This window comes from Gavialis gangeticus, unplaced genomic scaffold, assembly GCF_001723915.1.
Source record: "Gavialis gangeticus isolate Ggan-Ray unplaced genomic scaffold, GavGan_comp1, whole genome shotgun sequence".
NCBI lineage: Eukaryota > Metazoa > Chordata > Crocodylia > Gavialidae > Gavialis > Gavialis gangeticus.
Window position 1 is genome coordinate 60,207,721 of NW_017728993.1, and position 11,982 is coordinate 60,219,702.

The 11,982-nt window shown below is 40.5% G+C and overlaps 1 protein-coding gene across 3 annotated transcripts in view; it reads right to left on the reverse strand.

Moving 5' to 3' along the window:
* SOAT1 (sterol O-acyltransferase 1) overlaps positions 1-11,982 on the reverse strand; it is a 48,838-nt gene that overhangs the window by 13,099 nt on the left and 23,757 nt on the right. For 2 of the 3 annotated variants that reach the window (XM_019501809.1, XM_019501808.1), the window contains exons 5-11: positions 8,699-8,847; positions 8,537-8,596; positions 6,655-6,762; positions 5,082-5,364; positions 2,730-2,808; positions 1,887-1,968; positions 1,090-1,135 (exon numbers count right to left, since the gene is read on the reverse strand). In XM_019501809.1, coding sequence (XP_019357354.1) covers positions 1,090-1,135; positions 1,887-1,968; positions 2,730-2,808; positions 5,082-5,364; positions 6,655-6,762; positions 8,537-8,596; positions 8,699-8,847 — 807 coding nt within the window. The remainder of the gene's footprint in view (positions 1-1,089; positions 1,136-1,886; positions 1,969-2,729; positions 2,809-5,081; positions 5,365-6,654; positions 6,763-8,536; positions 8,597-8,698; positions 8,848-11,982) is intronic. The other variant, XM_019501810.1, reaches the window with a different exon arrangement.

The window sequence follows — 11,982 nt, forward strand, 5'->3', positions numbered from 1 at the left end:
AGGTTTTGGAGGACCCCGGTGGCTGTTACTACATTCCTACGCCTCACTTGCAGGTGAATTACACTAATCACCTGCTTTGAGAGAGTCCAGGTAGCCCTTAAAGCAGGGGTGGGCAAAATGCGGTCTGCGGGCCAGATGTGGCCCATCAGACCATTCTATTTGGCCTGCGGGGCCCCTAAAAATTTTAGAAAATTAATATTTAGCTGCCCCTGGCTGCCTGTCACACAGCCCTTGATTGTTTGCCAAAACTCAGTAAGTGGCCCTCCGCCCGAAATAATTGCCCACCCCTGCCTTAAAGTGATGAACTAGCTCAAAGTTTGGAAATAAACACCCAGAGAAGTTTTTGTTCCCAGCCCATCTCAAGCTTCAAAAAAAATAGTTGCTCTTGAGATTTCAACCCATGTGCAATATCCCAGCACTTCTGCTTCTGTCTGGAACACTGAAATTCAGTTGAGTGATGAAATAGTAAGCAACCTTTTTCAATCTTTTAAAACAAAAGTGTAGTTTGAAATTAAGGCAAGGGTCAAGAAGTCACAGTCAAGAAGTCACAGGCCAAAAATCCAAGCTAAGGAAAGGGCAAGTCCCTGGGATGATTTTTTGACAAATGGAAACAGACCAAAAAAGTGACAACTCACTGAGCAATGTAACAGGTATGATTTCCTGCACTACCCACTGCGCCTACCCCCCCCACCATTCCCCTCCCCAGAATATTGTACAAGTACATTTTCAGGTACAGGCTTACGGGGGTTACATTCCTGAAAGTTCCCATGGTTGGCAAAATTAGCAGGGGTGGGGAAGCAGTGGCTGTGCCGGGTATTTTCCAACTGTACCCCCCCCTTCTCTGAAGCATGGATACTCAGAACCATGGCTGGCAAAATCGTGGTTGGCAAGAGAAACCTGTACAGTTATTAATGCAACAAGAAATTAATTTCCTTGTTTTCCAAGAACAAGTTAAACATTTTTCCAGGCAAATTAGTTTCTGAATTCAGCAATACACCAGTGCCTCAAGCAGATAGAATTGCCATGCAAATCCTAAGTTAGCTGGATATTGTCTGGATGGGCATCAGACAAACAATGTATTACATTCACCTGTGCAAACTTGGTAGCCACATAACTCCATCTTATTCTGGGAGTCCTACAAAATGAAAGAATGGTTACATTAAGCTAAACTACTTCTTAGTAGCAGTCCAACATAACAGTGATCCTTGAGAGTAGTCCAATCATAACTGTCCCCTATCAGCAGAAATCCCTTATAGCCACCCCCTTTCCCCAAACACCAGTTACTAATCTCCTGAAAGCTCACATGCCTGACTCCTGATTTTCAACAGGTAGATACCACATTCTTGCATACAGGAAGTAAATTGCTGTAGTTATTGGATTATTATGTAAACTGCACAATTGGGAACAGAATAAATTATTTCTTCTTATAATGTCACTAAAAACATAGTTTGCATCATGAAAGACTTTGGTGTTCTTAAACCAGAAGATCTCAAAGTGCCTGTGTATTGCCTCCTCAAACTCAAGTGTGCTGTCTGTTAAAAAAAATACTGATGTAGAGTTAAATATCAGCTAAGGTACCAGTCACAGTTCCATAGTCATTCAACATCCAAATTCTAGTTTAACTTCTAGATGCAACTCCAGAAGTTTCCAGTGGAACTGGCTTATTATAGGAAGGAGAGCATTCTAATACAAAAAAAGATGGGGATCTAGAATAAGATAATCCAAGTTCTAAAGCCAGCTTTATCAATGACTGCATGTACCTTTCAGAAAGGTCACCCAGTTTCTGTAACTCAAAAAAAGTGGGAATAACTCAGAGCAGGAAGGTTTTTAGTACTGGTTTAATTTCTTTGGACTACTGTGCATTGAGGAGTTGATGTTGACATTACCTGGGGTAGCTGTCTCTATAAATGAGGGTGGGAGCAAACAGAAAGTACAGGTACTGAGTAATCCGGGGAACTGGTACAGTACCTGTAGGAGAAAAATAAAAGCCAAAAAGCATTTCACCACTGAAGCCAGGATTTCCTCATTAACTTCCCATATATATGACTCATGCCTCTTCCTTAGCCATTACTTTAGTGGCTTAAGGGTGTAGGAATCCTCAAATGCCAGAAGGAACAAACAAACAAACAACCAAAGAACAGAAAACCCAGACCAACAGTGAGAAATTCTGCTTGGGATGGGCAGTTAAGAAATAGCCAAAGCCACTGAGAATAGATCTTTATTAAAATGGAAATGACTACATAGTGATTTAGAAAAAATATGTATTACTGATACCACATTCACCTTGAGCCAAAATGTAAGAGATGGAGCCCATACCAAAATAGAGTCTTATATTCCCTGTAGACTTTGCAGCCCTGAAGAGGCTGCTACTATTAAGTGTTCCTTTAATGCTTAAACCCAAAAAGCAAAGTCCCCTCTGCCCGTTTCTTGTGAACGTCCTAGTGTTAGAGAGGTCCCCTGGCACTAAGGGCATTAGAAGAGCTCAGGCAGAATGTTGGCTACTACGTGAGAAACAATTAAAGTCAAGCCCTTAGGGTAAAATTCACTATGCAGAAAGCCAAACAGCTTTATCTTCTCTAGCCACGTTTAAGCCCTACTTGGATCCTCAGAGTTTTAGGGGTTCACAGGAGGCCTGAACTGGTCATACAAACAGGAATAAATTTCATCTGTAGGCAAATAAGTGGGGCCAGGTAGCAAAGAAGAAAGCAGGTTATGTTTAAGTTACTCACTTGACTTCTCCTTGGCTGAAGACAGGACCCGAGGAACATTCTCCCTGATAAATGAATGGCCTTTCATGATGAGACGAACCTGTAAGACAGCAGTCCAAAATCCCATTTTGTACTGTTCCACTTCCTAGACTTCTCTATTCTACTGTTGGAACCAGTGTATTTGGACAATACTTTCAGCATGTCAGACTCTTTACTTTATCCCTTAAAAGGCTGCATGCTGTTCCACCCCCTCACCAGGTTTCACCTGAACTAAAAAGACCAAGAGGAGCATTTTCCTCCTCCTTACCATATTTTCTAAAATGGGAAGACGTGTCCTAACCCAGCACAAGTGCAATATCACAGATGCCAAGGAAATGGCAGCCAGACTAGCACCAATCTGGGACTCAAGAAACAAATCAATTATTTCCAATAGTCCAGTTGTTAAAAATGTAGTTTACAGGAAATCCAAACTATTATTCATTGAATAACTCATTTTTTACCACCACAAAGGACACCTAGGAATTGGTGCAAAATGGTACCCATGAGATCTTGCCACAGGCTATTCCCTTTTAACCTCATCTGCATTATACAACACCCCTCAGTATCCAGTAAATCCACTAGACCTTTCTTCTACTCAAAAGTTGCTCAGCCTGAGGTCTCATACAGACATTCAGTTTCTCCTGGGAGAGTTGTTGTACTCTCAGGAGAAACCATGAGTGTACAGAAGTTCAGGCTCTTCCCCCTGCCCCCCCATGGTAAAAATGGCCACTCCAAGAAAAAAAACAGTGTGGGAACAGCCAGAGTTAAATCATTCCCAGGAGAGTTTCTCCTGGAAAAGTAAATATCTGTACATGCCATTGCTCATCTCTAAAGACAACATAATCCTCCAGCATTACCTTTCCTCTCAGGGAAATAACATATCCCTTGCTGGACACTAGCAAGGGAGGCAAATCCTTGCTAGCTTCTACACCCCCTTCACAAGTTGCCACATTGTGCTGCAGGGAAACAGGCCGACTATGGATAACCTAGGTCAGCCTGAGCTACCACCTGTTGCCAGGCAGACTAAGGAAGCCTGCAAAGCATGCTGAGATGCCGTCCTTGCTACAGTGACAGCACTGGAAGCTCTTCACTTTTCAGACCCTCAGTATTTGAATACCTGTACATAAAGCTCTGGGTAAGTTTCTCTCCCAGGAGAACAAACCTGGGAGAATTCTCCAAGATTATTTAAATGTATGTATGCAGCCTAAGTTTTAGCAATTTCCATTTCACTTTGGTGGCTAAACAGCTGCCCATAAAGGGTAGAAACCCTCCCCCAGCCCTCAAGAACATTTGGTCCAGAAGCAGAGGGGGCAGGGGCAGAATGGTTCTTCCTGGACTGTGGGGGTGGGGGAGAACTGCTTCTGTCACTCTGACCCAGTGGGTATTACTACTTTTTCCGTTAGGTCTCTGGCTTTAGAACTTTAGAGTTGTTATAAATAAATGAAAGATAAACCCAAGCAATATTTTTCTCTAGAATTATGAGTTTCAACTGAATACCTCCAAGTGGAAGACAAGGAAGAGTAAGGGAACAGAATGCTGGGCGACTGACAACCCCTTATCATAACCTCTCATCAGTTGGGGGGGGGGGCGGTTTATCTCAAAAACAGGATAAAAAGTATTTATTGGAATAAACCGATTGTGAATCTAGAATGGATATTTATAACATACCACTGTCCCAGCAAAAACCCTGGCCCAGTATTTTCAGTTAGTAAAATTTGATAAGGATAAGAATGTGTGCCAGTCAGTGATACACTGAGGGTGAGCCAAAAAGGAAGAATTTAGGACCCTCTAGTTCATATTATTTTTAATCTTCAGTAGTGTAGCAGTAAAATGGGTATAAGACACTGCAGAAGAACAGCCAAGACTGAAACCTTAGGAATTGCACAGACTCCTTTCAGATGTTTCAGCTTATTACTTGTTTGGACAATTAAATTAGCATCACAACCAGGATGAAGCATCTTAAAATGTCCATGGTGGATATGGCTCACCTAGTGGTAACTGGTACTATCGGGTATGTGAGAAGTTATTAAAAGCTGCAATGCAATGCAGTTTATTCAACTGTATTAAAAATTAGATACTGAATGCTACCGATTCAACAATAGAAGTTACAATTGTTGCAAACCCCAAACAAGTAGTTCCTAAGGGTAATAAAGGTCCTAGTTATACACAATTACTATGTTACACCTAAAAAAGGTTCTATAAATATGGGGAGAAGTGGTGTGTGTTTTTTTAAAGAGAAAAATTGTTTAGCAAAATTAGTTTCAGTAAGTCTTTCCTCCACTCTGGTAAAGAAGCCCCTCTATAGATGAGTCTAATATTTGCACTCAAACCTACCTGTTCAAGCATCACAATGAACCCAGAGGCTGGAGGTAGAGCATATGCCACTGCAACATAGACTGGTCCAATCCCAAGTCCAATCACTTGAAAAAGCACGAAAAGCATCCCATAAAAAAAGGAGCGGATTGTCTGGTGAGAGGAACTGCTGTACCCCTGGGCCCACTGATGGAAAAGGCCATAGGGTATAATGAATGTGCCAAGAAACATGCAGGGCCAGGTGCAAGCAACAACAGTAGACTTGCCAAAAGCAAAGACCAAGAGATCAAAATCTAACACCAGCCTGAAAGAGAGAGATGAGAAAGCAAGATTAGGTGTTTATTATCTCTTTGTTAAAGCTTCCAGCAGCTGGAGACACAGGCTTGAGCTTTGTTGCCACAACTGTCACTTCATCCCAAAGTCATCCCAAGACATGGGCAAGACATTTACTGGAACACAGTTTCCAAGGTTGCTTCCTCAGCTTTAATTATTCTTTTAGAGGACACCACTTCTCTAACGATGTCACCAGAGTTTCAAACATTAAAAGGGCTGCACTCAAGTGTATTTAAAATATTTACTCATAAGGAATAAAGCCACCAGATTTATTTGGGAAAGAAAGAGGATTTCAGATATTAATACACAGAAACAGGTTCTCTGCAAACGACGTAAGAGGAATCTCAGTATAGGTCATTCTCCCCCTGCCATCCATACCACTTTCACACTGCTTGTGAAACTGAATGTGGTAAACCTGTCTGTCGACCTATAGCCCACACAGAACTGTATGTACCAATTCAAGCACAAATTAAGAGAGCATTGCAACATCAAGTGGAGTCAGAGTTAATCCTGGATGTATAAAAACACAGATAGGACCAGTTTATCAGTAAGATAAACATGTGATCTGGCTTGTACTCTGACATACCCTGCAAAAAAGGTTACAGTTTAAGCAAGAGTCAACAACTCTGAGGAAGACTGAGTCACAAGTACATTTAATATTGGCTACATCCACCAGAGCCCAGTCACAACCAGTTCTGTGCCAGGAACTTCAAGGTTTTCCTGAAGCAAGTCAGTTTGTTTAGTACAAGTACAGTTTTTCAGAAGTGCATTCAGGACAGTTACAGAACTGTTAAAGAATCTGATGCCTCCCCTCTTCCTTTCTCCCCCCACCCAAACAAACAATCATGATCTTCCTGCATTTAATACAACCAAGAAAAAGCTATGGCTTTGGATTTCAACTTTGTTCATAGCTCTTCAAAACAGTGCTCGCAAAACAGCTGGGAATGTGTCAGCCTATAAACTGGATTTATCACATACAAAATCTGGCCCAGTCACTCTGGCTGCAGTATTTCTGGGATATACAAGCCTACAGCTAGTGAGCTATACCTCAGTTTTCCAGTATATCCCTATTTAATTTGCAACAGCCTTCTCTCTCCTGGACAGGGTATCCTGAGTAATTTAAGTGTCGAGTCCATTTAAAGGTTTTATTACCTGCTCAAAAATTCAATTAAGGGAGGGAGGAAGTTACCCGATTTTCTAACTTCATATACTATATTTTAAAAAATAAAGACATGCAAGGCTTTTGCTTCCATATTCTTACCTTCCTTCATCAATAAAGTCTACTACAACCGTGCTGAGAATGAAGATAATGAGGAGAGCAATGAACATGTGGTAGATTGTCCTGATGTGGCTCAGTTCAAACAGTTCACTAAAGGGAAGAAGTTCAGACAGTGAACTCTATATATAAGCAAGCATTTATATGTTTTTTTTCTCCTTTCAAGTGCTTTCTATCACAGCTTGATTAGTCATAGGAGCAAGAGACACAAGAAACCTGAATTGTATAGTCCTGGCATCTTTCCTTGTGCCTTGGATAATTATTTTTTCCACTGGGGGGGCAGGATGGGACAGGATACACACAACTCTCATAGTGATGTTGGTTGGAAGGTTTAGTGCTGTTTATGAAGAAAGATGCTTGGTTCTTTACACAGAAGCTTCCAGGTGAAAAAATGAAGTGCTTTGCAAGCAAGGCAAATAATCTATCATGCTTATTTTCACATGGATAGACAGGGGGCTAGCTGTATCAGGCAAAAAAGGTAGGGCAGAGTGGCACTTGAGAGAAATGATTCTCAACCAGGGTACCCTCCAACAGTGTGCCATGAGGTGCCACACAATGTTAGCACTATAAAAAAAAGGTGTGCAAACCTGATTCACAAGATGTACTCAGAGATTTCAAAGAGGAGTCCACAGTGTCAAAAACCACACTGAAATGCAGTGGTCCAAGTTCTTTGCAACAGAAAAAAGCAGCTTTTCAGTAGTCAAAAAAAAGGTGAAAGCTAAGAGCTGACACATGGAAGATATTGAATTTTAGCCAGTTTTTAAAATGAAATCTCACATTTTCCCAAGCAGGAAGCAACTGTGACCACCCGAAACCCGAGACACTGCTGCTGACTTTGTTTCAAGGTAATCTGCATTATCACAGATCCTCACAGGAAATGAGAGACTCCATACCAGCTATGAACTGACTGCCCAGAGCAGTTTTCCTCTCTGAAATCCTATGAAATATGAACTTTCATTTCTACCCAGGAGAGCTTTTACATTCTTCTTTTCTCCAATGCCTGATGAAGGGTATTTGTGCCTGAAAGCTTGCGATTAAAGAAACTTTTTTGCAAAAATCTTGTTGGCCTGATAAAAGCTATTATCTCTACCATGAGTCCTGAAAGCTAAGAGCTAGCATTTTTCAAGGGGTGCCTAAAGTCTAACATTGACAACCACTGCCTTTAACTGGTTTGGAGAAGTACAAAAGAATCAAAGATTTAAAAAAAAAAATGCATGAGAATCTAGAGGAGACTAAAGTAGTTAACAAGTAAGACTGGTCAGTTAATAGAAATTCATCCAAAACCAGAATTTCATAAGATTGGCAGATTTGGAAGGCTGTCACCTCCCATAGCCTGTTGGAATCCCAATGAAACTACAAGAATACCTAGCATCACCAACAATTATTTCAGGTAGAAGTGGACAATGAAGATGGTAAGTTTACAGAGCTCCACGGGAAAGCAAGGAAGGCAACACGACTATGAAACTCCAGGGAAAAAAAAGTGTAACTTTTACCTGGAGAAAGCTCCAAGGATAGTATAAATACACCCATTTACTTAGGAAACCTCCAAAGACTTTTGCAGCAGCTTGTTATGTTATTGCCCAAGGGTGGCCACTATATATTCCAATTGTGCTAAGCACTGTGTGATATAATAATTGACAGATGGCTGCTACCCTGAAGTACTGAAAATCTAAAACTAGGTAGTGCCGGGACTAGGTATAACAAAGCAAAGCACACTAAGTTACAGCACTGAAATAGCAAGTAGCAGGAAACAACTTTAATAAAAATGAAACAGAAAAAAACTTTTAAAAAAACCCCAAAAAAACCCACAGAAGTCATGGCACTTAAGTACATTGCAAGAACAAACCCAGTTAGTTAACATACTCACTCCAAAAGTGACCTTCTGGCAGTGAAAATCTTTCCATGTTCTGGAGGTGCTCTCAAGCCCCTGTGAAGAAAGAGACCAGTCCAGGTAAGAAGGTGAACACAAAGGCTTCAAAAAAATTTTTTTTTTTAATCTATTCCAAGGATCAGCCTAGACCCCCCTTACCTGTTTTTATGCACGTCTTTCTCTGAACTGGCAGTTGAGAAAGTGGATGCTGGTGTGGAGGATTCCAGGATCACAGACTTCTCAATCAAACTGTCCACAAACTCTGTGAAGTGACTGTCTACTTCCTTCATGAAAGCTGGCTTTAACTGCTGAAAAAGAGAAAGAACAGCATAGTAAACACCGCAGATGCATTTTCATGTGGCATCACCATTTAAGTAGCCAGCATTCCCCTTTCTGCCAGAGAAATCAGTGGCAATATGCCATACTTCATGACAACTAAAAAGCAAACCTTGATAAGCCGAGGAGCTTTTATCAAGCTTGTTCACACTTAATGCCAGATGTACCCTTAACTATCTCAATGCAGAAGAGAATAAACATTAAAAAAGTCCAGAAGATTTAGAGAAAAAGTGAAGAAAAAAAAATGGTGGGGGGGAGGGGAGTACTTAATTTATAAAACGCAGTAGCATGATGAATTAAAGGCAACACCTAAAAATAAAATCCTGAATTGCTATGTTAAGAAAACATTTTTAAAACATTGCAAAACAGATGTATTGGATTGCTGATGTTGTCTACCCTATGTTACTATAAGAACAGTTTTTCTTCCACAATTAATTTTAGCCATAGAAGCTTTTTGAATTTAAGTGTGTATGAGTTAACATTGTAACCTGCCTAACATCTGACTCCCCAAGTAACCTCTCTACTATTTACCAGCTATATTCATTCCCCTTCTCCCCCAACCTCTCTCACCCATTAACTGACTACCTCAACTTACATTTCCACTAACTGGCTCTCTCCCATGCATACTGGCCTCTGGCTTCTTTACTACTCTGTCCAGGAAGAGCACAGACTAACTGCAGGCAGTTCCTCAGCCTGACAAAGGGTATTTGTACCTGATAGTTTGCAAAGAAGAATTTTTCCAACTCTGAGGTGGTCTAATAAAAGATACCAGATTTACTCAAAGAACCTTCTCTGTCGATGTCCTAGACCAATATGGCTACAACCTACACCCGAGCTTACACTGTGTACACACTCGCTCACATGAATGAGGGAAGAGGAACAGATAAAAATCACCCCTCTGATGCTTCCATTATTATAAAAGATTGGAGACTTTGTTTTGTTTTCATGGTTGAGATAAGACGTACAGAGTGTAATAGTTTAAAGCAACACAAAATAAATAGGGCCAAAATTACTGGGCGCTAGGACTTGCCCTGCACCTTGCCACTAACTGTGCAGTGTATTTAAAAATAAATAAAATAATAATAATCATAACCCCTCTTAAGCAATATAACTACTCTGGTAATGCCCTACCCCACCCCAGCCTCAAGATGTATGCCAGCAAAAAAGGTACCTTTATCAGCTTAGCTAAATATCATTTAGGAAAATGGTGTAGCAATAATGGAAGCATTTTCCTTCCCACATATGCTGCACTCCACTACAAGAGAGTTCTCTCTTTGAAATCAATAAATAGTGAGGACTCAACATCTTGCAGAATTTCAGATCCTGTGGTATGAAGCAAGGTTTGCAAAGTGAGTTCTCTGGTGCAACTTAACTCTAAATTTAGCAATCCAAGTTAAAAGAAGAAAAGACTTTGAACCTGTGGAAAGATAAGTGCTGCTTGCACATCAGACACTTAATTTTTCACCTATAGTTACTCTAACATGTCAGGCTAAAAACAGAAGTCACTTGAATAAGTCCCCTTTCACAGTGTATGCAAGGGTGATGGCTAAGGGCAAGTTTCAAGGAACCTGATCTGTTGTCTGACATACATTATTTCTGCTCAAAAGTATTAGATTCACAGCTTGATAGCAAAGTGTTCTTTGCCACAAAAAAGTTTTTAGAAGCAGCGAACATTCCCCCCCCCCCCCCAAAATATATACGTTTGTGGGGGGAGGGGGAAATGTTCACTGCTTCTAAAAACTTTAGATGCAATATAGATCCCAAGCCTTAAGCAACAGCATACGGCTAGGGCATAGGAAGACTTGAGAGTCATTCAAAAATTAATTCTTCCTGATTAAACTCATTGGCTGAAAAATTGCAAAAAATACTTGTGGCCAAGTTCTTAGACTCAGTTTTGGAGGACATGCATTGAGATTTACACCAATTGAGAATCAAGCCCAACATGACTCATGGGAGCAGTTACTTGGGAGTTTAAGTCGGTCCCCAATACCTAGCTAGAAGGAGGAACGATGGCAAAAGCTAACCTACAAAGGACACAACTCTTGTCCCTGGAGTCTTTTTAGAAAAAAAAAAAATGCTTCCAGGTGTTAAGTTTCTGTAGCATGGGAAGGAGACATTTTAGGAAGCAAATTTCAGAACAGGAGTCAAAAGGAAGACAACCCCCCCCCAACCCCCCAGGTGGCTTCTTCCAGGGAACTCAAGCATTTGGATTTCCAGATTTCTAGAAATCAAATAATCGCCTTTTCCCACTGACCAACAAACCAATAAAAACTAACATTTCTTTGTTCTCCCTTTGCAAGGCTCATTATAGGAACCTATATTGTAGTGTTCTTAACTGACACTTTTGGAAAGGTGCAAGGTCTTCCAGAGACACTAGTATATGGTTTCTAGAAGACAAACTCAAGTAATAGGCTGAATAACAAGTGAGACCATATTTTGCCACTTCTCTGAGATACAAAGAAAGGCTAAAAAAAGTTTTATACTTTTTTACTTTAGGGAAAAACAGGAATTAAGACTTAAGACCCTATAAGACCCTGAAGCAGCAAACAAGTGGAAATATAGTTCTGTCTACTCAGTTGCAAGGGTAGTCTTATCTGGGTCTTCCACAAAGGTTCTCTTCCAACCAAACTCCACATGCCCAAGATCCTGGTCCACTCTACCATCCATGTTTCAACCCTATTTACTGTAATTCTACTAGTTCTCCAGTGATCCATGGAGAAGAGAAATAGAACCAGAAAAATAACTTAAGTCTTCTTTATAAGTCTTAAATTGCAAAAGTAGGAAACTTCTTTTCAGGTCACTTAAAAACATACCATGTCTATTGTGTGGAATTTCTACATGCTAACACCTTGCAACACAAAAAAAAGTGGGGGGAGGGAAAAGTCAGCTCAATGACCACAAGATTCCAGTATTTAAATTTTGAAATCCACATATGAGCAAAAATAACATGACAAGGAACAGGGGGAAGGGTGGAATAAATCAGGTTGAAAGACTGCACAATTAAATAAAAAAAAGGCAGCGAGTCTCCTGCTCTCCACTTCAAGCTCTTGTCAAAAGCAGAACTGAAGCATTTAGTATTAATGTCTTTTTTTTTTTTTTTTTTTTTT